This window comes from Bufo bufo, chromosome 3 (assembly GCF_905171765.1).
Source record: "Bufo bufo chromosome 3, aBufBuf1.1, whole genome shotgun sequence".
NCBI lineage: Eukaryota > Metazoa > Chordata > Amphibia > Anura > Bufonidae > Bufo > Bufo bufo.
The window spans coordinates 109,295,922-109,319,562 of NC_053391.1; the positions used below are offsets into that span (position 1 = coordinate 109,295,922).

The following is a 23,641-nucleotide window of genomic DNA, read 5'->3' on the forward strand; positions in this document are numbered from 1 at the left end:
AAAAATGATATTATTGTGTAAAACTTTAATAAATGAGAAAAAGTATACATATTAGGTATCGCCACGTCCGTAACAATCTGCTCTATAAAAATGTCACTTGACTGAACCCCTCAGGTGAACGCTGTAAAAATAAATAAATAGAAACTGTGCTAAAACAACCAATTTTTTGGTCACCTTGCCCCATAAAGTGTTATAATGAATGATCAAAAAATCATATGTACCCAAAAATAGTACTAATAAAACTGGCACCTTATCCCCTAGTTTCCAAAATGGGGTCACTTCTTGGGAGTTTCTACTGTAAGGGTGCATCAGGGGGCTTCAAATGGGACATGGCATCTAAAAACCATGTGGAGTTCCTTTTCTTCTGCGCTCTGCCGTGTGCCCATACAGCAGTTTATGACCACATGTGGGGTGTTTCTGTAAACCGCAGAATCTGGGTAATAAATATTGAGTTTTGTTTGGCTGTTAACCATCGATGTGTTAAAGAAAAAAATTGATTAAAATGGAAAATCTGCTAAAAAAGTGAAATTTAAAAATTTGATCTCCATTTTCCTTTAATTCTTGTGGAACGCCTAAAGGGTTAACAAAGTTTGTAAAAATCGGTTTTGAATACCTTGAGGGGTGTAGTTTCTACAATGGGGTCATTTATGGGGGTATCCACTATGTAGGCCCCACAAAGTGACTTCATACCTGAACTGGTCCTTAAAAAGTGGGTTTTGGCAATTTTCTTAAAAATTTGAAGAATTGCTTCTAAACTTCTAAGCCTTCTAACGTCCTAAAAAAATAAAATGACATTTCCAAAATGATGCCAACATAAAGTAGACATATGGGGAATGTTAAATAATAAATATTTTATGAGGTATCACTTTCTGTTTTAAAAGCAGAGAAATTGAAATTTAGAAAATTGCGAATTTTTCAAATTTTTGGGTAAATTTGGGATTTTTCCATAAATAAAGGTGAAATATTTTGACTCAAATTTATGACTATCATGAAGTACAATGTGTCACGAGAAAACAATCTCTGAATGACTTGGATAAATAAAGGCGTTCCAAAGTTATTACCACATAAAGTGAGATATGTCAGTTTTGCAAAATTTGGCCTGGTCAGGAAGGGGGCAAATGGCCCGGATGGCAAGTGGTTAAATATGGCGTAAGCTTAGACAGACTGTGTAGATTTATTACAGTGGCTCCTGCGCATCTTTTCCCAAAAACCTGTTGCAATCTTTAATCAATATTAAAGAGGTTGTGTCACTTCAGCAAATGGCATGTATCATGTAGAGAAAGTTAATACAAGGCACTTACTAATGTATTGTGATTGTCCATATTGCCTCCTTTGCTGGCTGGATTCATTTTTCCATCACATCATACACTGCTCATATTCAGGACAACTGTTCTAGCGCAGATACGAGGTGGCCAGGACGAGAGCTTCTGCTCATATGTGCCTATGCGCGCTGCCATAGAGAGGCGGGTTCTTTTTCCTATAGTGTACAAGTACGACCACTGCTGCTGGATTCCAGCGTGGTCATAACCCCTGGATATGAGCAGTGCATAATGTGATGGAAAACTGATTCAAGCCAGCAAAGGAGGCAATATGAACAATTACAATACATTAGTGTCTTGAAGTAACTTTGTCCCCATTATAAATACCATTTCCTGAAGTGAGACAACCCCTTTAATAAATATACAACCATGTGTTTACTTACAGCCAGATACTTTTGCCATCACTTTCAGGTTACCAATTGTGTCTAGGTATTAAAGATCTTGAAAATAGTTGCATACAGTCCTACAAGACCAAAGAATGCCATACACAACTTTTCAGGGCAATATGAGCACTTTTAAACCTGACTGAATTTATTCGTACCCAAATCAAACCTTCTGACCAATTCATTAGAATAGGACCTGAAATTAATTTTAAGAAATGTATCAATCTCTATTGATGACCTACATTGATAGTACATAGAATAAATATGTACTAATAATACACAGATATACAGGGAGTGCAGAATTATTAGGCAAGTTGTATTTTTGAGGATTCATTTTATTATTGAACAACAACCATGTTCTCAATGAACCCAAAAAACTCATTAATATCAAAGCTGAATATTTTTGGAAGTAGTTTTTAGTTTGTTTTTAGTTTTAGCTATTTTAGGGGGATATCTGTGTGTGCAGGTGACTATTACTGTGCATAATTATTAGGCAACTTAACAAAAAACAAATATATACCCATTTCAATTATTTATTTTTACCAGTGAAACCAATATAACATCTCAACATTCACAAATATACATTTCTGACATTCAAAAACAAAACAAAAACATATCAGTGACCAATATAGCCACCTTTCTTTGCAAGGACACTCAAAAGCCTGCCATCCTTGGATTCTGTCAGTGTTTTGATCTGTTTACCATCAACATTGCGTGCAGCAGCAACCACAGCCTCCCAGACACTGTTCAGAGAGGTGTACTGTTTTCCCTCCTTGTAAATCTCACATTTGATGATGGACCACAGGTTCTCAATGGGGTTCAGATCAGGTGAACAAGGAGGCCATGTCATTAGATTTTCTTCTTTTATACCCTTTCTTGCCAGCCACGCTGTGGAGTACTTGGACACGTGTGATGGAGCATTGTCCTGCATGAAAATCATGTTTTTCTTGAAGGATGCAGACTTCTTCCTGTACCACTGCTTGAAGAAGGTGTCTTCCAGAAACTGGCAGTAGGACTGGGAGTTGAGCTTGACTCCATCCTCAACCCAAAAAGGCCCCACAAGCTCATCTTTGATGATACCAGCCCAAACCAGTACTCCACCTCCACCTTGCTGGCGTCTGAGTCGGACTGGAGCTCTCTGCCCTTTACCAATCCAGCCACGGGCCCATCCATCTGGCCCATCAAGACTCACTCTCATTTCATCAGTCCATAAAACCTTAGAAAAATCAGTCTTGAGATATTTCTTGGCCCAGTCTTGACGTTTCAGCTTGTGTGTCTTGTTCAGTGGTGGTCGTCTTTCAGCCTTTCTTACCTTGGCCATGTCTCTGAGTATTGCTCACCTTGTGCATTTGGGCACTCCAGTGATGTTGCAGCTCTGAAATATGGCCAAACTGGTGGCAAGTGGCATCTTGGCAGCTGCACGCTTGACTTTTCTCAGTTCATGGGCAGTTATTTTGCGCCTTGGTTTTTCCACACGCTTCTTGCGACCCTGTTGACTATTTTGAATGAAACGCTTGATTATTCGATGATCACGCTTCAGAAGCTTTGCAATTTTAAGAGTGCTGCATCCCTCTGCAAGATATCTCACTATTTTTGACTTTTCTGAGCCTGTCAAGTCCTTCTTTTGACCCATTTTGCCAAAGGAAAGGAAGTTGCCTAATAATTATGCACACCTAATATAGGGTGTTGATGTCATTAGACCACACCCCTTCTCATTACAGAGATGCACATCACCTAATATGCTTAATTGGTAGTAGGCTTTCGAGCCTATACAGCTTGGAGTAAGACAACATGCATAAAGAGGATGATGTGGTCAAAATACTCATTTGCCTAATAATTCTGCACACAGTGTAATGGTAGATGTTAGTTTATGGTGCTAGTCAACCTCTCACTGCTATCATGAATGCTTCATTAGGGCATAAGTACAGTACACCTGAAGTTTTTTGATTGTACAATAAAAACAACATAGAAACCGTGACAAAATTTCACTTGTTTTTACAGTGAATTGTCACAATTTTGTGATGCAGGTTTCTGATCACTCAGTGTACGGGTGAAGCACATTGAAATTACGAGCTTCACTATACATGGCCCAAAACTGAATTGTAACTCACAGTAAAATCATATGCTGTGTGGCAGCAGTTTTTTATGTGCAGCACGCCGACCCACAGGGGAGGTTTCGGCTCAAGAGAATGGCAGTGGTAGTGGTGGTAATAAGGAAGGTTGTAGTCCGCAATGTGGCTAACCCTGTGTCACGCTTTAGTGTGGGAGGGAAACACCACACCGAGCATAAGAGCGAAAGGGGAGACAGGGAATCAGGCCTAAGAACTAGGGAAGGAAGATGGACACCACCTAGTCAAAACCCTAACCAAAATCCTGACTGACTAACAGTATGAACAGACCCCAGAGATGTGTTTATACGCAGGAATACCTAGAGTACTATCCAGCCCTATAGGACCCTGGTACTAATGGCAGGGACGAGACTACCTGTTCCTCCAAAAGGAAGGATGAACAGGAGTCTGCCTCAGGCCAAATATAGACAATAGAGAAATGCAACACACAGAACTCAAACAAAATACAAAAGGGAAAAGAAAGACTTAACTTCAAAGGGGCTATGGAAGCACCAGGAACTCAGCCCAGATCCAACCACCAGCTTTCCACAGGTCCAAAAGAAAATATAAACGGCACAGCATTGTGGGAGAAGCAACTATAAATAAGGAAGGTTAAATTACCACATTAAAAACACCTGAGGCAAGGAGTGTGACCATTACCAGAAACAACACAGAGGCCTATTGATCCACAAGGTTAAAACCTGTCAGATCAAACCACGTGTTGCCAGTCTCACCGATCTCCTGCCACCTGTCGCGGGAACGTCTGTGACGCCCTGCTTTAGCATTTCTCCAGGCTGGGAATGAAGTGTTTAAAGGGGCACACACTATCTTCCCTTCAAGGCACACCCTGGATTTGGGAGCTCCTGTCTGGTGGCTGGGATTCCCCTTTGTGTTAGGATTGGTTCACATCAACCTTTATGGATTCCGCTTTTGTTTTCAGTTATAACATGGTTATAACGGAAAATAACGGAATCCATAAGACGGTAGTCAAAACGGAAACCTTTAAGGGCCATTCCGTTTTGATCCTTTATAATAGAAGTCTATGGGAATCATAATGGATCCGTCTGGTTCCCGTTATGCAAGACGGAAAACAAAGTCCTGTCGACAGGACTTTATTTTCCTTTCAGCATAATAGAGACCAGATGGATCCGTTATTATTCCCATAGACTTCTATTATGATGGAAAGCAAAACAGAATGCCTTTTAAATTAAATTGGGTCAAAAAAGTAAATTTTTTTGCATAAAAAAATAACAAATGTATCAAAAATGTGAAAAAATTTGCAAATTTCCAAGTTTCAATTTCTCCACTTCTATAATACATAGTAATACCTCCAAAAATAGTTATTACTTTACATTCCCCATATGTCTAGTTCATGTTTGGATCATTTTGGGAATGATATTACATTTTTTGGGGATGTTACAAAGCTTAGAAGTTTAGAAGAAAATCTTGAAATTTTTAGGGACCAGTTCAGGTCTGAAGTCACTTTGCGAGGCTTACATAATAGAAACCACCCAAAAATGACCCCATTCTAGAAAATACACCCCTCAAGGTATTTAAAACTGATTTTACAAACGTCGTTAACTCTTTAGGTGTTCCACAAGAATTAATGGAAAATAGAGATACAATTTCAAAATTTTACTTTTTTGGCAGATGTTCCATTTTAATATTTTTTTATCAGTTACAAAGCAAGGGTTAACAGCCAAACCAAACTCAATATTTATGGCCCTGATTATGTAGTTTACAGAAACACCCCATATGTGGTCGTAAACAACTGTACGGGCACACGACAGGGCGCAGAAGGAAAGGAATGCCATACGGTTTTTGGAAGGCAGGTTTTGCTGGACTGTTTTTTTTTACACCATGTCCCATTTGAAGCCCCCCTGATGCACCCCTTGAGTAGAAACTCCATAAAAGTGACCCCATCTAAGAAACTACACCTCTCAAGGTATTCAAAACTGATTTTACAAACGTCGTTAACCGTTTAGGTGTTCCACAAGAATTAATGGAAAATAGAGATACAATTTCAAAATTTCACTTTTTTGGCAGATTTTCCATTTTAATATATTTATTCCAGTTACAAAGCAAGGGTTAACAGCCAAACCAAACTCAATATTTATGGCCCTGATTCTGTAGTTTACAGAAACACCCCATATGTGGTCGTAAACAGCTGTACGGGCACACGGCAGGGTGCAGAAGGAAAGGAATGGCATACGGTTTTTGGAAGGCAGATTTTGCTGGACTGTTTTCTTTTACACCATGTCCCATTTGAAGCCCCCTGATGCACCCCTAAAGTAGAAACTCCAAAAAAATGGCCCCATTTTAGAAACTACGGGATAGGGTGGCAGTATTGTTGGTACTAGTTTAGGGTACATATGATTTTTGGTTGCTCTATATTACACTTTTTGTGAGGTAAGATAACAAGAAATAGCTGTTTTGGCACCGTTTTTATTTTTTGTTATTTACAACATTCATCTGACAGGTTAGATCATGTGATATTTTTATAGACCAGGTTGTCACGGATGCGGCGATACCTAATATGTATACTTTTTTTGTAGTGTTTCCAAAGTCTGAGAACCATAATTTTTTCAGTTTTTGGGTGATTACCTTGGGTAGGGTATGATTTTTGCGGGATGAGATGACTGTTTTATTGGCACTATTTTGGGGTGCATGTGACTTTTTGATCGCCTGCTATTACACTTTTTGTGATGTAAGGTGACAAAAAAAATTGTTTATTTAGCACAGTTTTTATTTTAATTTTTTTTTACGGTGTTCATCTGATATGTGATATGTTTATAGAGCCAGTCGATACGGACGCGGCGATACCTAATATGTATACTTCCTATTTTTTACCAATTTTTTTTAACTTTATTTGGGGAAAATGAAGTTTTTGTTTATTTTTACTTGAAACTTTAAATTTTTTTGGGGGAAAACTTTATTTTTTCAACTTTTTTTCACTTTATTTTTTGTCCCACTTTGGGACTTGAACTTTTGGGGGTCTATACCTTTACAATGCATTCCAATACTTCTGTATTGGAATGCATTGGCTGTATGAGTAATACTGTGTGTATTACTCATACAGCTTCCGGCCTGTGAGATCCAGGGGGCTGGATCTCACAGGCTCTTCACGGAAGGCAGCCCGATGCCTTCCTTAGACATCGCGCTGCCTTCCATGCCATCGGGTCCCCCCCACAGCCCTTTGGGGACCCGATGGCACCTCCGCCAGCCGCCGCAGCACAATAAAAAGCTGCAGGTCTGAGTTGACCTGCGGTTTGCGGCGATCGCCGTCACGGGACCCCCCCGGGCATTTAGCCTAGGTGCCTGCTCAATGATTTGAGCAGGCACCAGGTTCCGATCTTTGCCCGCCGGGCGGTGGTGATCGTAACTATACATGACGTACCGGTACGTCATGGGTCCTTAAGGACTCGAGATCCATGCCGTACCGGTACGTCATGGGTCCTTAAGGGGTTAAAAGGGAACCTGTCACTTCCAAAAACCATCTGAAGCCGCCAGCAGTACCTGAGAGTAGCCAGCAGCGTGTTACCGTCGATCATTTTCTTTCTGAAGGCAGATGAAGCAAAAGCTCTGAAAACGTTCTTTTATCCCCTGCCCGCATGATTTTCTAGTCATGCTTGAAGTCAAGCGGGCAGCGACCTCCTTCCCTGCCCCTGCCCCTTCGCCACTGACTGACAGCGCTTATGCACGAGAGTTCGACTGCCTTTGCTGAACAGCCGGCTGTCAGTCATAGGCGAAGGGGCAGGGAAGGGGGCGCTGTTACCGTAACTTGAAGCAAGGAGGCCGCTGCCCGCTTGACTTCAAGCATGACTAGAAAATCACGCGGGCTGGGGATAAAATAGCGTTTTCAGAGCTTTTGCTTCATCTGCCTTCAGAAAGAAATTGATCGTCAGAAACACACTGCTGGCTACTCTCCGGTACTGCTGGCGGCTTGGGATGGTTTTTGAAGGTGACAGGTTCCCTTTAAAGTTACACATACCCAGGATGTGGGCCTAAAACAACAACCATCCACATCTTCTGTCTCACTTACTTGGCAGCAACTCACTAACCAGACATTTGGGGCCAGCCCACCACCTGGAAACGGTCTCTAATGTCTGCCAGTTAACTATTCCCTACCCATGTGTAGCCTTTCAATATGTAAGTGCATAATAAGCCACAATAACAATGTCTACTATTGAAAGTGCATAGCTAGCATACATAAGCAATCTCAGTAGTTTTGGTCATTTTAGCCATGAACCACTGAGTCACTGCGCATTTTACAGCACGGTAAATAAAAATCCTCTCTTTATCCATTCTTATGGCAGATTGATGCTTAATAGATTTCCAATAGCTGATCAGTCGTTGCACGTGCCAATAGCAATATGCTGTATATTGGCAAGGACTTGTCATGCCAACTTGCCAGACAAAAGTAATAGTTGGATATGTACATTGTGTACATTGTACTTATTTGTTCAAATTATATTAATGCATTTCCAAGTATTAGAAGGCATAAAGATATGGTTTTGTCATTGTGTATAGTATTAATAAATTGATCTTTTTTTTAAGATTGGGAAAAGATCCAACTTGATGACAGTGTTATTCGAGAATCTGTTGAAGAAGCAAAGAAGTGGGTGGATTCGGCATATGTCGAGACTAGGAAAGAGTAAGATAACTGCAGACTGGATTAATAAAATGTACCATAAGACAACTATTGGTATATGAGTGCTTAAAGAGCACCCCTATGTGGTACCATGTTATTACCCTAGTGTAATGTAATCTTGGCCAAGATACAGTCAGGTCCATAAATATTGGGACAGCGACACAATTCTAACATTTTTGGCTCTATACACCACCACAATGGATTTGAAATAAACCAAACAAGATGTGCTTTAACCAGGGCCATTTCTAGGGGCGGGCGGGCCGGGCGCTGTCAGAAGGGGGGCGCCGGCAGGGGCGCCCTCTTGTCGTTTCTCTGCCGTGCGCCCTGGCTCCCTCCCTCTGAGATCTCGCCTGCCCTGCGACCTGCGCCCAAGTGCCGAGTCCTCTCACTTTTCAGACACTGCCTTTACGTACTACCGAGTCCAGTCACTCAACTCCGGTACGTGCGGGCGGCACTTACTGACGTCACGCGCCTGCTCCTCCCACTAGGCGGCGCAGGCGCGTGACGTACAGTGAGTGAGTAAGCGCCGCACTGCCTGCCTGTTACCGCCTGCGCTGAGCCCCTAAGCAGTGATGATGCTGAAAAGAAGCCTGCTGTAAGGCGAGTGATGGTCTGTGGGGGAGGGGGGGGGGGGGGCATTAATTACAATGGGGGGCGGGGGCCACTGTGGGGGACATTAAGTTTAATAAGGATCACTATGGACATTATTTAGAATGGAGGCTGCTGTGGGTGTCATTACTCATTATAACTATAATGTCTGATAGGCCTAGTCCTGAGCTGAGTTATATCACCCTGCCCATGCCCTGTATAATAATGTACCCATCCCTGATACCCCTTAGTTATATTACCCCGCTGGGGTAATATAACTAAGGGGTATCAGGATACATTATTATACAGGGCAGGGTAATATAACTCAGGACTAGGCCTATCAGACATTATACATTTATAATGACACCCACAGCAGCCTCCATTCTAAATAATGTCCATAGTGATCCTTATTAAAAATAATGTCCCCCCACAGGCAGGCTCTGCGGGCGGCGGCGCTCACTCACTGTACGTCACGCGCCGCGTGACGTACAGTGAGTGAGGTGAGCACCGCTGCCCGCACTGCCTGCCTGTTACCGCCCGCCCGGAGCAGTGCTGAGAAAGAAGCCTGCTGTGAGTGAGAGCCTGAGTCTATGGGACAGTGGATCACTGGGTGCGTCACTGTGACCGTCCGTGCAATGTGGTTACACATTTTTTACAATGGGGAGACACTTATTTCATCGAGCAGTTTTGAGGGGGGGGGGGTGGAGTTTTTTTGACACTCGCCCTGAGAGAAATTTTACCTAGAAACTGCACTGGCTTTAACCACTTAAGGACCACAGGTTTATACCCCCCTAGTGACCAGGCCCTTTTTTTACAAATCAGCACTTCACAACTTTAACGGTTTATTGCTCGGTCATGCAATTTGGCACCCAAATGAATTTTACCTCCTTTTCTTCTCACAAATACAGCTTTCTTTTGGTGGTATTTGATTGGGGCTGAGATTTTTTTTTTTCTGATATTAATCCAAATAAACCGCAATTTTCGCAAAAAAAGTGTATTTTTAAATTTCTCTGGTTAAATTGTTCAAATATAATTACATTTCTATACAAGTTTGTGTCAGAATTTATTGTGCTACATGTCTTTGATAAAAAAAATCCAATAAGTTTATATTTATTGGTTTGCGCAAAAGTTATAGCGTTTACAAACTATGGTACAAAAATGTGAATTTCCGCATTTTGAAGCAGCTCTGACTTTCTGAGCACCGGTCATGTTTCTTGAGGTGCTAGAATGCCAGGATAGTATAAATACCCCCCAAATGACCCAATTTTAGAAAGAAGACACCTCAAAGTATTCGCGGAGGGGCATGGTGAGTTTATGTATGATTAATTTTTTTTTCACAAGTTAGCGGAAAATGACACTTTCTGAGAAAAAAATAAAAAATTAAGTTTCCATTTCTGCTAACTTCTGGCAAAAAAAAAAAAATGTCCCACGGACTCACTATGCCCCTCAGTGAATACCTTGGGGTGTCTACTTTCCGAAATGGGGTCATTTGTGGGGTGTGTTTACTGTTCTGGCATTTTGGGCGGGGCTAAATTGTGAGCAACCCTGTAAAGCCTAAAGGTACTCGTTGGACTTTCGGCCCCTTTACAACTTTTTCCATTTTTTTATACAAAGTTGTCAATTTACAGAGATATTTCTCTCACCCAGCATGGGTATATGTAAAAATACACCCCAAAACACATTAGGTGCTAGCCTGCAAAAAAGTGTCACACATGTGGTATTGCCGTACTCAGGAGAAGTAGGGCAATGTGTTTTGGGGTGTATTTTTACATATACCCATGCTGGGTGAGAGAAATATCTCTGTAAATTGACAACTTTGTATAAAAAAATTGAAAAAGTTGTCATTTACAGAGATATTTCTCACACACAGTATGGGTATATGTAAAAATACACCCCAAAACACATTGCCCTACTTCTTCTGAGTATGGCGATACCACATGTGTGACGCTTTTTCTGCAGCCTAGGTGCACAAAGGGGCTCAAATTCCAATGAGTACCTTTAGGATTTCACAGGGCATTTTTTACGCATTTGGATTCCAAACTACTTCTCACGCTTTAAGGCCCCTAAAATGCCAGGGCAGTATAAATACCCCACAAGTGACCCCTATTTTGGAAAGAAGACACCCCAAGGTATTCAGTGAGGGGCATGGCGAGTTCATTTTTTTTTGGGCAAAAAAGTGTCACACATGTGGTATCGTTGTACTCAGAAGAAGTAGGGCAATGTGTTTTTGGGTGTATTTTTACATATACCCATGCTGGGTGAGAGAAATATCTCTGTAAATTGACAACTTTGTATAAAAAAAAATTAAAAAGTTGTCATTTACAGAGATATTTCTAACACACAGGATGGGTATGTGTGAAAAGACACCCCAAAACACATTGCCCTACTTCTGCTGAGTACGGCGATACCACATGTGTGACACTTTTTTGCAGCCTAGGTGCGCAAAGGTGCCCAAATTCCAATGAGTACCTTTTAGGAGGGCATTTTTAGACATTTGGATTCCAGACTTCTTCTTACGCTTTAGGGCCCCTAAAATGCCAGGGCAGTATAAATACCCCACATGTGACCCCATTTTGGAAAGAAGACACCCCAAAGTATTCCGTGAGGGGCATGGCGAGTTCATAGAAGATTTTTTTTTTGGCACAAGTTAGCGGAAATAGATTTTTTATTGTTTTTTCTCACAAAGTCTCCCTTTCCGTTAACTTGTGACAAAAATCTTTCATGGACTCAATTTACCCCTCAGCGAATACCTTGGGGTGTCTTCTTTCCAAAATGGGGTCATTTGTGGGGTGTTTGTACTGCCCTGGCATTTGAGGGTCTCCACAATCATTACATGTATGGATAGCATTAGGAGTTTTTGCTATTCTCCTTATATTGAGCATACGGGTAATGAGATTTTTTTTCCCATTCAGCCTCTGGGCTGAAAGAAAAAATGAACGGCACAGATTTCTTCATTCGCATCGATCAATGTGGATGAAAAAGTGTACCTGTGTGTGGTACTTGCGGAAACACTCCCGTATGCATAGGGCAGGCTGGTCAGGACAAAAAACGGTGGTGTCACACCTTATTCCAGCCCTGCTACAGACACAACATCTTTTTCTTGGGGAACGCTGAGTTGGGGTACCAGGATAGACACTCGGGAAGTGTCTGTCATGTAGCCGGCTAACTACATCAGGGACTTGGGGCACGGACCCTTCTGGATACAGGAGTTCCGAAATGATCTCTTCCTGGAATTTTAGGAAGGATCCCGTTCTCTCAGCCTTACTGTAGAGAACAAAACTATTATACAAAACTATTATGACCACATCTGGTCATTGAAGTCCACCCCTCCCATGTGAAGGTTATAGTCGTGGACAGAGAGGGGTTTCTCAATGACTCCAGTTGCCCTTTCAATTTGTACAGTCGTGTCTGCGAGAATGGTGGACAGAAGGTAAATGTCCCTCTTGTCCCTCCACTTCACCGCGAGCAGTTCTTGGTCACACAAGTCGGGTATTAACGAGCTGTTGGGGGAAGCCCCGGCGACTAGGTCGCGCGGTGCCACAGCATTGAATTCCGACTATATGTAAGTGCCGAAAGAGGGCCACGCTTGTGTAAAAATTGTCCACGTATAAGTGGCACCCCTTGTGGAGTAAGGGTGACACCAAGTCCCAGACAATCTTGCCACTGCTCCCCAGGTAGTCAGGACATCCGACCGACTCCAGTTTTGAGTCTTTTCCCTCATAGACCCTAAAACGATATGTATAGCCTGTGGCCCTTTCACAGAGCTTATACAGTTTGACCCCATACCGGGCGCGCTTGCTGGGGATGTACTGTTTGATGCCAAGGCGCCCGGTAAAATGTACAAGCGACTCCTCTATGCAGATGTTCTGATTGGGGGTATACACATCTGCAAACCTGGCTGACAAACGGTCTATGAGGGGCCGGATTTTGTGGAGCCGGTCATAAGCAGGGTGGCCTCTTGGATGACAGGTTTTATTGTCAGTGAAATGCATAAAGCGAATGATGACCTCAAAACGTGCCCTGGACATAGCAGCAGAGAACATGGGCATGTAATGTATTGGGTCTTTAGACCAATATGACCGCAATACATTTTTTTAGTTAGACCCATGCTGAGGATAAGGCCCAAAAATATTTTAAATTCTGAAACTGTGACTGGTTTCCACCGGTAAGGCTGGGCATAGAAGCTTTCCGGATTGGCGGTTATATACTGTGTGGCGTAGCGGTTGGTTTCTGACACAACTAAGTCATAGAGATCCGCGGTGAAGAACAGCTCAAAAAACTTGAGGGCTGATCCTAAATGAGCTGTCTCCACGCGAACTCCAGACTGGGCGGGGAAAGGGGGCAATACGGGTGCGGCGGAAGCAGGGGATTGCCAATTTGGGTTTGCCAGCACCTCTGGGAGACTAAGGGCTCTACGGGCCTGTTAATTAGTGATGTCGCGAACATAAAATTTTCAGTTCGCGAACAGCGAACGCGAACTTCCGCAAATGTTCGCGAACTGGCGAACCGGGCGAACCGCCATAGACTTCAATAGACAGGCGAATTTTAAAACCCACAGGGACTCTTTCTGGCCACAATAGTGATGAGAAAGTTGTTTCAAGGGGTCTAACACCTGGACTGTGGCATGCCGGAGGGGGATCTATGGCAAAACTCCCATGGAAAATTACGTAGTGGACTCAGAGTCGGGTTTTAATCCATAAAGGGCATAAATCAACTAACATTCCTAAATTGTTTGGAATAACGTGCTTTAAAACATCCAGTGTGTGTATACGATCAGGTATGATGTTGGCACTGGCAGTGGGCACACTACAGTCAGTGGAAGAGGGCCTGACACACTGACTGGCAGCAGGCAAGCAACTGAATTTAGACTACTGTCTAAAAATTAAATGCCTTATTTATCGGCAAGCTACTGTGCCACCCGGTATCAGTGGTTGGCACTGGCAGTGGGCACACTACAGTCAGTGGAAGCGGGCCTGACACACACTGGCAGCAGGCAAGCAACTGAAATTACACTAAAGTGTAAAAATTAAATGCCTTATTTATCGGCAAGCTACTGTGCCACCCGGTATCAGTGGTTGGCACTGGCAGTGGGCACACTACAGTCAGTGGAAGCGGGCCTGACACACACTGGCAGCAGGCAAGCAACTGAAATTACACTAAAGTGTAAAAATTAAATGCCTTATTTATCGGCAAGCTACTGTGCCACCCGGTATGAGTGGTTGGCACTGGCAGTGGGCACACTACAGTCAGTGGAAGAGGGCCTGACACACACTGGCAGCAGGCAAGCAACTGAATTTAGACTACTGTCTAAAAATTAAATGCCTTATTTATCGGCAAGCTACTGTGCCACCCGGTATCAGTGGTTGGCACTGGCAGTGGGCACACTACAGTCAGTGGAAGCGGGCCTGACACACACTGGCAGCAGGCAAGCAACTGAAATTACACTAAAGTGTAAAAATTAAATGCCTTATTTATCGGCAAGCTACTGTGCCACCCGGTATGAGTGGTTGGCACTGGCAGTGGGCACACTACAGTCAGTGGAAGAGGGCCTGACACACACTGGCAGCAGGCAAGCAACTGAATTTAGACTACTGTCTAAAAATTAAATGCCTTATTTATCGGCAAGCTACTGTGCCACCCGGTATCAGTGGTTGGCACTGGCAGTGGGCACACTACAGTCAGTGGAAGCGGGCCTGACACACACTGGCAGCAGGCAAGCAACTGAATTTAGACTACTGTCTAAAAATTAAATGCCTTATTTATCGGCAAGCTACTGTGCCACCCGGTATCAGTGGTTGGCACTGGCAGTGGGCACACTACAGTCAGTTGAAGTCGGCCTGACACACACTAGCAGCAGGCAAGCAGCTGAAATTACACTAAAGTGTAAAAATTAAATGCCTTTTTTATGCAAAGTCCTGTGCCAGCCGGTATGAGTGGTGGGCACTGGCAGTGGGCACACTACAGTCAGTGGAAGTCAGCCTGACACACACTGGCAGGCAACTAACCTTAGATTAAAGTGTAAAAATTAAGTGCCTATTTTTTAAGCAAAGTCCTGTGCCACTCGGTATGACAGGGGTGGGCACTGGCAGTGGGCACACTACAGTCAGTTGAAGTCGGCCTGACACACACTAGCAGCAGGCAAGCAGCTGAAATTACATTAAAGTGTAAAAATTAAATGCCTTTTTTAAGCAAAGTCCTGTGCCAGCCGGTATGAGTGGTGGGCACTGGCAGTGGGCACACTACAGTCAGTGTAAGTCAGCCTGACACACACTGGCAGGCAACTAACCTTAGATTAAAGTGTAAAAATTAAGTGCCTATTTTTTAAGCAAAGTCCTGTGCCACTCGGTATGACAGGGGTGGGCACTGGCAGTGGGCACACTACAGTCAGTTGAAGTCGGCCTGACACACACTAGCAGCAGGCAAGCAGCTGAAATTACATTAAAGTGTAAAAATTAAATGCCTTTTTTAAGCAAAGTCCTGTGCCAGCCGGTATGAGTGGTGGGCACTGGCAGTGGGCACACTACAGTCAGTGGAAGTCAGCCTGACACACACTGGCAGGCAACTAACCATAGATTAAAGTGTAAAAATTAAGTGCCTATTTTTTAAGCAAAGTCCTGTGCCACTCGGGATGACAGGGGTGGGCACTGGCAGTGGGCACACTACAGTCAGTTGAAGTCGGCCTGACACACACTGGCAGGCAACTAACCTTAGATTAAAGTGTAAAAATGAAGTGCCTTTTTTTTAAGCAAAGTCCTGTGCCACACGGGATGACAGGGGTGGGCACTGGCAGTGGGCACACTACAGTCAGTTGAAGTCGGCCTGACACACACTAGCAGCAGGCAAGCAGCTGAAATTACACTAAAGTGTAAAAATTTAATGCCTTTTTTATGCAAAGTCCTGTGCCAGCCGGTATGAGTGGTGGGCACTGGCAGTGGGCACACTACAGTCAGTGGAAGTCAGCCTGACACACACTGGCAGGCAACTAACCTTAGATTAAAGTGTAAAAATTAAGTGCCTTTTTTTAAGCAAAGTCCTGTGCCACACGGAATGACAGGGGTGAGCACTGGCAGTGGGCACACTACAGTCTGTGGGCCTGCAGCTCCTCACACACAGGCAGGCCAGGCAACTGCAATATGTATATAAAGGAAAAAAAAAAAGCAGACTAATGTTGCAGCCCTAAAAAGGGCTTTTTGGGGTGCTGTCAGGACGCTGTCCTTACAGCAGAGATCAGATGAGTCTTTCAGGACTGGAGTGGACACTGAATTCACTAGCCTAGCTATCGATTTCCCAATTAAATCAGCAGCAGTTACAGTCTCCCTCCTCTCACTAAGACTGCAGCTTCAGAATGAATCTAAAATGGATGCTGTGCAGGAGGTGGGAGGGTCTGGGAGGGAGGGTATGCTGCTGATTGGCTGGAATGTGTCTGCTGACTGTGAGGTACAGGGTCAAAGTTTGCTCAATGATGATGTATAGGGGGCGGACCGAACATCGCATGTGTTCGCCCGGCAGAGGCGAACGCGAACAAGCTATGTTCGCCGGGAACTGTTCGCCGTCGGATAGTTCGGGCCATCTCTACTGTTAATGTGGTGGCTGCAACGGGGGAGTTACTGCATGTGCCACCGTACCAGCTTGAACTGCCCTTCTGGTGCTCGCCACTTCACCAGGGAATACGGCAGTGCTGGTAGAAGGTCCAGGGTGTGCTGCGCTGCTGGTGTATGCCGCACCATAAACAAGATCAGCGCTAGCACCACTCTGCTGCAAATAAGGCTCATCACGCGGGGTATGCAGAACACTGACATGGGGTCGAGTACGCCTGACCATAGCAGGGACCTCAACCTCGTCATCTTCACTAGCGGTTAGAGTGCCACTGCTGTCTACAGGTTCATATTCTGAACCACTGGATTCAGCGGGTGAGGCGTCCCCATCGCTTTCATCCATCAGGGCCAGAATCCTGTAGGCCTCTTCAGCGGAATACCCCTTTGACATTTTGGGCTCACTAAATTTAGGGGGTATTCCTCAGAGACTACCCAGAAAAAAGAGCAAACCTGCCTAGTAAAAAGGAGTGCTTGCGAAGTAAAGCTGCGATCACTAATAAAGATCCAAAAAGCTCAAAAGTGATCTTTATAGCGCCGCAGCGATTTTACGGTGTTTTTGCAGTGATCAGAAAAAAATTAATTCTGTCACTGCGGTGGGGCGGACTGAACGCAAGTGTGCGCACAAGATCGGGCGAACACTGCGTTTTTTGTAGAGCCTAAGGTGACCCTAATGTACTGATATAGATCAGTCTTGATCACTTACAGATACTATATAGTACAAATGCTGATTAGCGACAGCGATGATGCTAATCAGCGACTAATTAGTGACTGCGGTGCGGTGGGCTGGGCGCTAACTACCTAACAAGTAGCTAAGTAACTGGCGGTAATAAGGGACCCTTACAGGGGGGTGATCAATGACAGGGGGGTGATAAAGGAGTCTATATGGGGTGATCCGGGGTTAATAAGTGACAGGGGGGGGGGGTGTAATGTGTGTGTGGTGCTTGGTGCTACTTACAGAGCTGCCTGTGTTCTCTGATGGTCGATCCAAGCAAAAGGGACCACCAGAGGAGCAGGTAGCAGGTATATCAGACGCTATTTACAAAATAGCGTCTGACATACCTATTTGATTGGTTATTTTAAAAATCTACAGCCTGCCAGCCAATGATCAGCGCTGGCAGGCTGTAGTCAGGGCCGATCCTACACGGGGTGCAGTGGGTGCCCCGCACCCCAGCGCTGTCACCCGAAAGGCGCCGAGCGAGCCGCCGGGACTTTTTTTTTTTTGACTTTTTTTTTATTTTATTTTATAATGCCCGCAGTGGCGTAGCTATAGGGGTCGCAGCGGTCGCAATTGCGACCGGGCCCCTGAGTCAGGGGGGCCCACAGGGCCCCCTCAAGCCAGGAGAACGCAGCCGCAGCTGAATAACTAAGATACGATTTACAGGGGGCGGAGCGGAGGCCGAGAGGAGAGGCCCTGTGTGACGCGCACTGTGCAGGGCAGCTGGGCAGGCGAAGTGAGGAGGAGGGGCCGGGGGAGCGGCTTCAATTGAGGTGCGACGCAGGACTTAGTCACGTACCTCACTGTGACCTCCTGCGTCGGATCTCGCGAGATGACGCGGCGCGGGAAGGCACAGTGAGTGAGGCATGATGACCGCCTGTACCAGGATGCCACAAGCTGTGAAGGAGAGAGAGGTAAGTATTAATTATTTTTTTTTTTTTATGTACCCTACGTTCTACCCTTATTGCAGAGGCACTGGGGGCACGAGAGGAGGACCACTGACAGTACTCAGTCAGTGGACATCATAGTATTAATAAGAGTGGAGACTGGAGAGACTACCATTATATTAATAATAAAGAGGGGGCTATTATATTAACAACGAGGGGGACATTATATTATTAATAAAGAGGGGGTCATTACATTAATAATAAAGAGGGGGCCACTACATTAATAACAAAGAGGGGGCCATTATATTAATAAAGAGGGGGCCACTACATTAATAACAAAGAGGGGGTCATTATATTAATAAAGAGGGGGCCATTATATTAATAACAAAGAGGGGGCCAATACATTATTATTAATATAATGGCCCCCTATTTATTATTAATATAATGTCCCCCTCTTTATTATTAATATAATGGCCCCCTCTTTATTATTAATGTAATGCCCCCTCTTTATTATTAATGTAATGGCCCCCTCTTTGTTATTAAAGAGGGGCCATTATATTAATAATAAAGTGGGGGCCATTACATTAATGATGAAGAGGGGGCCATTATAATATACAGGGGGAATAATATTATGAGGAATGGGGGACTACCTGTCTGGCTCTAGCACAGTATTGGGGGGCAGCAGGATGAGTTGTTGAGACCCCAGGAAGGAGAGGATGAGAGTAAAGTGAGGAACCTAAAAAATAATCTGTGAAACTCTGCAGAGACGAGAAGCGGCTGAAAGAAGGTGTCATGGCGGTCTTATCTCTGGATGAAGACGTTGAGAAAAGTGTACATCACAGGAGACGTCACTGGATGTAACAGGTATGGTGCGGCATTCTCCTGTAATAATATTACCCATGCACATATCTGTTTCTCGGTAGGGTAAGGGGTATATAGAATTTGACCCACACTGCCGCATCCGGCCCCAGACTTCAGGTAACACTGTGTTCTGAATTCTGGGGCCTAACTAAGGGGTATCAGGGGACATTATTATACAGGGGTAATATAACTTATATTACCCCTGTATAGTGTACCCTGATACCCCTTAGTTATATTCCCCCCTGTATAATTTACCTGATACCCCTCAGTTATATTACCCCTGTATAATGTCCCCCATAACAGTGTGTGTTATCCACAGATCTCCCATAACAATGTGTCATCCACAGATCCCCCAAATTATTTTAAAAACCTGCTGTTTCTCTAGATGACCTTATGTTTATGGTAGTGGTAATAGAGTCTCAATGGTCTATAAAAGCAGCTACACTATTTTTACAGACCTTTGAGACTCTATTAACACTACTATTAACTATTAACATAAGGTCATCTAGACTAGAAAAAGCAGGTTTTTAAAATTCTTATTTTTCCCATTTAGGTGTTAGAGCAATCTAATTAAAGTTATGTTTTAACACCTAAAGAGAAAGAAAAAATAAATAAAAACCTACGGTTTCTCTAGATGACCTTATGTTGATAGTAGTGTTAATAGAGCTTCAATGCTTTGTAAAAATAGTGTAGCTGCTTTTATAGACCCTTGAGACTCTATTACCACTACATTGTAAAGGGGAGGAGTTAGTAAGATAACCACGCCCATGTGGGGGCGCCAGAAATATTTCTGCACCCAGGCGCCTGTGACCCTAGGATCGGCCCTGGCTGTAGTTCAACTTGTTTACTGTGCGATCCTGTGAGCGCGTGTTCACAGGAAATCTCGGGTCTCACGAGATGACGCCAATAGGCATCGCTGAGACCTCAGAGCGCCGCCGTCCTGACGGCGTTAGTGTGACGGGAAGTGGTTAACTGCAGACTGTCCGCTTTAATTTGAGGGTATTTACATCCAAATCAGGTGAACGGTGTAGGAATTACAACAGTTTGCATATGTGCCTCCCACTTGTTTATGGACCTGACTGTATACTGGTTCTTATGTAGCAAGTATACTAAACTAGTTTTAAACTATCTTCTTCCCAATTTATTATTTGTTTATGGGAAACCAGAACCCAAAATTAAAAATTGTTTTTTTTTAAAGGTAGTGAAGCTTTAAGATTCCTCAAATTAATCAAACCAATGACCACATCCATAAAATTAATTTGGTCCCTTATACCACACTGAACCCCCCCCCCCCCCCAAAAAAAAACCAAACAAACACTCAGGGGTTCCTTACTTTCAGGTGTCACTGCACAGGTCATCCAACGACAATGGCCAGAGTCAAGACCTTGTATGCTGGATGCTGGTAGTTGTTCCACTCATGATGGTAGTTTGCCATCATAAGTGCATTGGAGAAGATATTGCCTTGTTTTTTTTCAGACAACTTTCTCAGGTTTGAATTTGCCCACCAGATGACCTAAGATTGTAAAAAGCAATATATCCCAGGAGGTTCAACATAGGGCAAACAGTGAATCACTTTCTGCTGGATTTTCACATTTTTGGGTTATTTCACATTAATAATCCTATTGATGGCATGGACATTATGTGAAATAATGAAAACAAGGCCTCATGCACACGACTGTTGTTTGGGTCTGCATCCAAACCGCATTTTTTGTGGCTCGGATGCGACCCATTCACTTTAATAGGGCCGCAAAAGATGCAGACAGCACTCCATATGTTGTCCGCATTCATTGCTCCTTTCTATTGCGGACAACAATAGGCATTTCTATAATGGGCGGCCCATTCTGTTCCGCAAATTGTGGAACGCACACGTGCAGCATCAGTGTTTTGCGGATCTGCAATTTGTGGACAGTAAAACAGGGCACTGTAGTGTGCATTTAGTCTAAGGTTGGGGGTGGTGGCGAGTCCACAATTAAATTTCTCCAGTGGGCCTAAAACATTACAGCCCGATCCATCCATCCATCTATCCATTTTCCCTGAACTTCTGGACTCGCTAATCACTAATGTCATATCCCCACAGAGATCACAATGTTGATCAGTAGATCATCCTGGACAGGTTTATTCAGTCCAGAGTGTAGGCAAGTATTTGTGATGCCCCCATGTAAAGGTCCAGGAATATTAATTTGTCCTTATATACCTCTTTTCTAAATTGTCTTAGATAATTAGATTATTTTTATTTAATATTGTTTCAATTTCAATGTTTTTAGTTTAAAAGAACGTTCTGAAAGGGAAGATGCAAGACTTTCAGATGTTATGGCATTCTTCAAACAAGCAGAAGGAGCAACTAGAAATATCAGCAGATCAGCAGATTACTTGGAAATCACTCGTCAGGTCATAAATGAAAAGCTGAAAATCATCTACCCCAATTCCTTAAGTGTTTCAGGTATTAAAATGAATAGCGCTCTTATGTGCATTATAATATCATTGACCGTATTGCTGTGTTTGAGTTTTGTGACTGTAAATGCTGTTGAGAAGGCAATAAAGGGCTATTTTTGAAAATACTACCAAATACAGTAAGTGGTGTTGTCTCAGTAACCATTCAGATCAGTCTGATTGCTTATTGAGCTGCCATGAAAACATGACAGCTGGAATTCTACTGGCTTATATTAATTATAAAGCGGCATAGTCTTTTTTTCATTACAATTAGAGATGAGCGAATATTTAAAAAATTCGATTCGGCCGGTTCGACAAATTTTTTGAAAAGATTTGGTTCGATCCGATTGAGCCTTGATAGTGGTGTACAACACTGTGCCTTGCAGTAACATGCATAGGGAGTGTGCTGTGGTAGTGAAATAATACTGTGAGTCCGTATGACATGCAGATGACAGGCGTCGCTGTTAGAATCACTGCACACTTCACTTATTTGGGCAGTTACATGGCCAAAACTGACCAAATAACTAAAATAGGAACTCAGCCTTACTGGTCCATGTTAGCCTCAAGAACAACCTTGTCAGCTGATTCCACATACCGTACTTGTCTACAGAACCTGTTCTATTAAACGCTTATACAAGTAGAGCCCCCCCCCCCAACAGAGTGGAGAGGGTGTCAGCAGTAAGTTTGTATTGACATCACAGATTATTTTGCCATTCCTCTGATCCGTCAGAACAATAACCCCCAAAAAACTGATCCTGTCTGTGGAGCATCTGTCGTCACTCGGTCAGCATTTGGTCAGTAATCCATCCGTATTGCTAAAGCCAAAAAAAAACAGGAGTGGATCCAAAACAGAGATGACATGTGAATGGAATATTTGCATGTCTTCTGTGTTTTGTACCCACTCCTGCTTTTGTCCAACAAATCACAAGCCAATTCTGATGGGACCATACAGGCCTTACAACTGCTACACAGACAGGATCCATTGTGCGTCTCATTTTTCCTTCCTTCTGACAGATCAGAAGAAAGGTCAAATAAATAGTGATGTCATCCAGGTCACAAAGACAAAATAGTGGCCTAGTCATGAAGTGGGGAGGGAGGGAACAGCATGAGGAGACCACAGTGTGGCCTAATGACAGAGTCTGGAGGTGGCATCAGGAGAAGGCCACAGAGTGGCACAATGACAGTGTCGAGTTGGCAGCAGCATGAGTAGGCCACAGAGTGGCACAATGACCGAGTGTGGAGATGACAGCAGCATGAGGAACCCACAGAGTTGCACAATGACAGAGTGTGGAGTTCGCAACATCATCAGGAGGCTACAGAGTGGCACAATGACAGTCTGGAGGTGGCAGCAGTGTGAGGAGGCCACCGAATGGCACAATGACCGAGTGTGGAGATGGCAGCAGCAAGAGGAAGCCACAGAGTGGCACAATGACAGAGTCTGGAGTTGGCGACAGCATCAGGAGGCCACTTAGTGGCACAATGACAGACTCTGGACTTGGCGACACCACCAAGAGGCTACAGAGTGGCAAGGTGACAGAGACCGGAGGTGGCGGCAGCAGCAGCATCAGGAGGATACCACAGAGTGGCAAGGTGACATAGTGTGCAGATGGCAGCATCAGGAGCACAGAGTGGCAAGGTGAGATAGTGTGGAGATGGCAGCAGCATCAGGATACCAAAAATTGACCTGGTGACAGAGTGGGGCGGTGGGTGGCAATATCAGTACGTGCTGACGAAGGTGGTTGAAAGAAGGAGCACTTGGCATCAGATGTGTGGCATCAGGCGGGTGGCAGCATCAGAGTAGTAGCTGAGCAAGGTACCCAGAAGAAACCGGTCTCTTTTGTCAAGGTTTTGGTGAGGCGGCATGGATAATCTAATCAGATGCATCATGCATTGGTGGGTGGAAATCCTGGCTGATCCAGGCCTGATTCATCTTGACAAAGGTCAGTCTCTCCACATTTAGGGTAGACAGGCGATTTCTTCTTGGGGTAACTATGGCCCCCGCTGCACTAAACACCCGCTCTGATGCTACATTCAAACTCGGACAGTTGCGGCCACAAATCCAGTTTGGCTGCCCAGTAGTCTAGCGGATCTTCAATAACGGCTG

General features: G+C 44.0%; 1 protein-coding gene across 1 annotated transcript in view; it reads left to right on the top strand.

Annotated features, from left to right (window-relative positions):
* The window catches only part of LOC120993647 (myeloperoxidase-like), a 78,661-nt gene that overhangs the window by 14,249 nt on the left and 40,771 nt on the right, over positions 1-23,641 (top strand). The window contains exons 2-3 of the mRNA XM_040422125.1: positions 8,368-8,464; positions 21,372-21,547. Of these exons, the coding sequence (XP_040278059.1) occupies positions 8,368-8,464; positions 21,372-21,547 (273 nt within the window). The remainder of the gene's footprint in view (positions 1-8,367; positions 8,465-21,371; positions 21,548-23,641) is intronic.